General features: G+C 45.1%; 1 protein-coding gene across 1 annotated transcript; it reads right to left on the bottom strand.

The window, feature by feature from the left end:
• Positions 1-694: 694 nt before the first annotated feature.
• Positions 695-2,373, bottom strand: LOC104952446 (aldehyde dehydrogenase, mitochondrial-like). Its single transcript, XM_010779269.1, has 2 exons — positions 1,946-2,373; positions 695-838 (listed from the first exon to the last, which is right to left on the bottom strand). Exons 1-2 carry the CDS (start codon positions 2,060-2,062, stop codon positions 710-712), a joined length of 246 nt encoding a protein of 81 aa, XP_010777571.1. The 5' UTR covers positions 2,063-2,373; the 3' UTR covers positions 695-709.
• Between the last annotated feature and the right edge of the window lie 1,053 nt (positions 2,374-3,426).

Raw genomic sequence — 3,426 nt, 5'->3', positions numbered from 1 at the left:
TGTGTTACAATGGCATTTGTTAGCAATCAGGAAAGGACACCAGTAATGACAAACAGATGAGAATGCTGCGTGGGGTCTGGGTGCCGTGTTGGCGGCACGTTGCGGGGCTCGCTGCTGCGGACAGTGTGAGCTGGATTACTGGACTCGTTTCCTGGTTGCTGCATGGGGTCTGCGAGACAGCGATACACCGCAAAACTCACCTGAACTCAGTCTGAGCACACACACTTTGAAGTTGTGTGTGTGCTCAGAACGAGCCCAGGCCGAGCCCTGCCGCGTCTCGCCGTCTCAGGCTGAGTTCAGGCTGAATTCAGGCTGAGTTCAGGCTGAGAAATCCGCGGAGCTGCAGCTGAGAAAATATTGAGTGTGTGTGTGTGTGTGTGACCAATGGACCAATCTGCGGAGACGTTACGTCACTATACCCAATACGTCACTGTACTGACTGCACTATAGGAAGAAAACAATGGAAAAATAAAAATCTCAAACGAGGCGTTCTGGGGCAGCATGGACAGGTATTTTCTGTGTTAGAGTATTACTCGCTACAGGGTGTACTTTGAGGGTTTTTGACTCTGCAGACCGTTTACATGCAGAAAAACCTTCATAACACACAAGGGGACGGGTAATAACCGGAAAAGCATGACATGGGACCTTTAAATGTTATTTTCCCGTTCCAGTCAAAGCTCCCCCTTTACTGGGACAGAAATTAATGTTTTCACACAGTCTGTATGTCTCTTACCGCATCAGCCTCTGCCACCTGACAGATCACTTCCCCAGTCGCTGGGTTGATGGTGGGGAAGGTCTTCCCACTCACTGCATCGTGCCACTGGTTGTTGATGAACAGCTGAAACATTCAAATTGATGATTTTAATAGGCAGAGCTCTAACCAAAGTCATTGTAAAACTGAAATAAAAAAATGACAGATCTGGTTTCAAACACTTTAGTCTGTTTCATGTCACAGTCTCTACAGGTGGAGCAATAAAGTAAATGCAATTTTCTTGGAAGCACCAATCTGCCATGTATGCCACTCCTCAAACATTTTATATGGGCTGAGGTATGAGGAATCTTTTTTGTTTGGATTATGATAGAGATTAGACTGGCTCTGGGTGTAACCAAATAATAATGCCAGAAACTGCCACTACATACCGACAAACGGTCAATTACACCCAATCTGACAAAATATGCACATGGCTCACATGACCTCATATGACCTTATTTCAGGGGTGGGGGAATATGACAAAAAGGCATTGTCAAAACAAAAAAGAATGTCTCCATATCTCATAAAGGACAAAGGAAATACTTGGCAATGACACCCAACCCTTATCTTTTTCCAGTAACAGGGTTGTTTTTATCCACACACCTGCTGGAAACAATGCATCAACTAACAGTCTCAGCAGACAGGTATCTCTTTGTATATTTGCAAATCTGCAGGGATTTTGGATCTGACCCTCCAGCTGGTCCAGGGGCTGCTCTGTGGCCAGCAGATCAACCCTAACCCGTATGAAATAATGAATGTGTGTGATAGGGAAGAAAATAATTTAGATTACATAGAGAAGTCAACTTGCATGGCCAGAATTATACAGGCAGGAGTCAGAAGAGCAAAGTCTGCAAACAGAAGTGGACAGTACACACGTTTTCATAGCACGAGGTCTTACTGTTAATCCTTATATAACCTCCCCATGTGAAACTTATCTCCCAGTGGCCTACATTTGAACTTGTCAGTAGTTCGGCAGCCCATTGATCATAGCAGGAAGTTTCAGTTAGTGAGTCTGGATCCTGGACCTCAGCTCGTTGCACGTTTCCCGACATAAAATCACAAATGAGCACCAAAACTGCAGTGACCAATAACTCCCCACTGCTACAGTTCTGCATTAACAAGCACTTGTTGGTTTTGCAGCTGACCAAAGTCCAGCTGAGTCAAAGTACTGGCAGTATAGGCTATCGTTGTTACCTTGTTGTAGTGGACCTCAGGCTGGGTGTTGGGTGCAGGGATGGCGGCCGCAGTGAAGTGACACACCGCGGGCCGACTCAGTCTAGGAAGGGCTCGAGAAATCACGGTGCGGAGCATTGTGCTTCTTTGTGGCACACAAGAAACAAACCAGCAGTTTAGAGTCGGTTGTCTATTACAAACACACACGAGGGAGCGCGCTGCGTGCCCGCGGCGGTTCCTGACGTACAGAAGGAACGCCCCCGGGACGCGCTCTTACCACAGCCATTTTCTTGCAAATATTTTCAAGAAATAATAAACATCATATGTATAATATTATATACAGACAACATCGTTTACAACAGGGTGCATGGGCGGTTCTAGGGGGGAGCCGAGAGGGACCAGCGCCCCTTCAACACCCCCTTGTGGGCCGAGAAGCCCCTCACTGCAGTGCGCAGGAGAAGCCCCTCACTGCAGTGCGCAGTACCACACGCCCCTCCTTCTCAACCTCAAGATCGCCCCTCCTTCTCAACCTTTGAGGCACGTGACGAGCTTCACTGATGATGCGTTGCATCCTGTTTCCGGGGTAGCAGTTCTCTTCCCTCCCTTCAATCTAACCCTTCCCTTCCCCCCATCCTAACCCTAACCGCTACCTTTTTACCTAATCCTAATCTTCCTTCCTCCCTCCCAAACCTAAACCCCAAAACCTCTCCTACTGTAAGAAATTAAAATCAATGTTGATATGACGTAATTTAAATTAAATACAGGGTTTTAATATAAAGCAGTTTTATTCTGAAAAAACCGGAAGTTCACACTAACTATTAATTTAACACTTTTATTCTGAAAATTCTTCATTTCCGGTTAGCATTAGCATGTGGCTAACGTTTTGAAAACCGTGAATTGAAGGTGAAATGACATGTGATGTTGCACACTAAACACACTGGGATTAACACTCATTTATTGACGCTGAAATAACGTTTATCAGGGAATGTTTAAATAACCACAGACATCAGAATTATATATATATTAATAATATAAGATATAATATGTTACTTTTGTGACTGGGTAAGTACACAACACGGAAGTCGGGACGTCACGTGCCTCAAAGGTTGAGAAGGAGGGGCGTCCCGTCACGTGTCTCAAAGGTTGAGAAGGAGGGGCGTCCCGTCACGTGCTCAAAGGTTGAGAAGGAGGGGCCTGTGGTACTGCGCACTGCAGTGAGGGGTACTACAAATTCAACGAGCGCATTCCGTTCTCAGCTGAAGCGTATGGTGCGAGACGTCACTGCAATACATTATGCTCTTTATATATAGTTTATAAAAAATTACAAAATTGTAATTTTCATACTCTGTGATAGGCCTCGGTGACAGTTAGTTAGTTAGTTTTTTTCTCTTATTTGAAGTTCAGATGATGCATGCTGGGTAATGAATTATTTACATGGATGTAGCCTACGTAATATAGCCAGAAATGGTTCTACAATTGTGTCTGATTTTTCAATCCATCAC

This window comes from Notothenia coriiceps, unplaced genomic scaffold, assembly GCF_000735185.1.
Source record: "Notothenia coriiceps isolate Sejong01 unplaced genomic scaffold, NC01 NC01_scaffold00020045, whole genome shotgun sequence".
Lineage (NCBI taxonomy): Eukaryota > Metazoa > Chordata > Actinopteri > Perciformes > Nototheniidae > Notothenia > Notothenia coriiceps.
This window is presented reverse-complemented; position numbering and strand designations above follow the sequence as displayed.

What these genes read in the sequence shown, in the direction of transcription:
- LOC104952446 (XM_010779269.1), bottom strand. Translation starts at nt 2,062, where the DNA reads ATGCTCCGCACCGTGATTTCTCGAGCCCTTCCTAGACTGAGTCGGCCC. An exon ending in CTGAGGTCCACTACAACAAG is followed by an intron (nt 839 to 1,945) that starts GTAACAACGATA and finishes TGAATGTTTCAG; the next exon opens with CTGTTCATCAACAACCAGTG.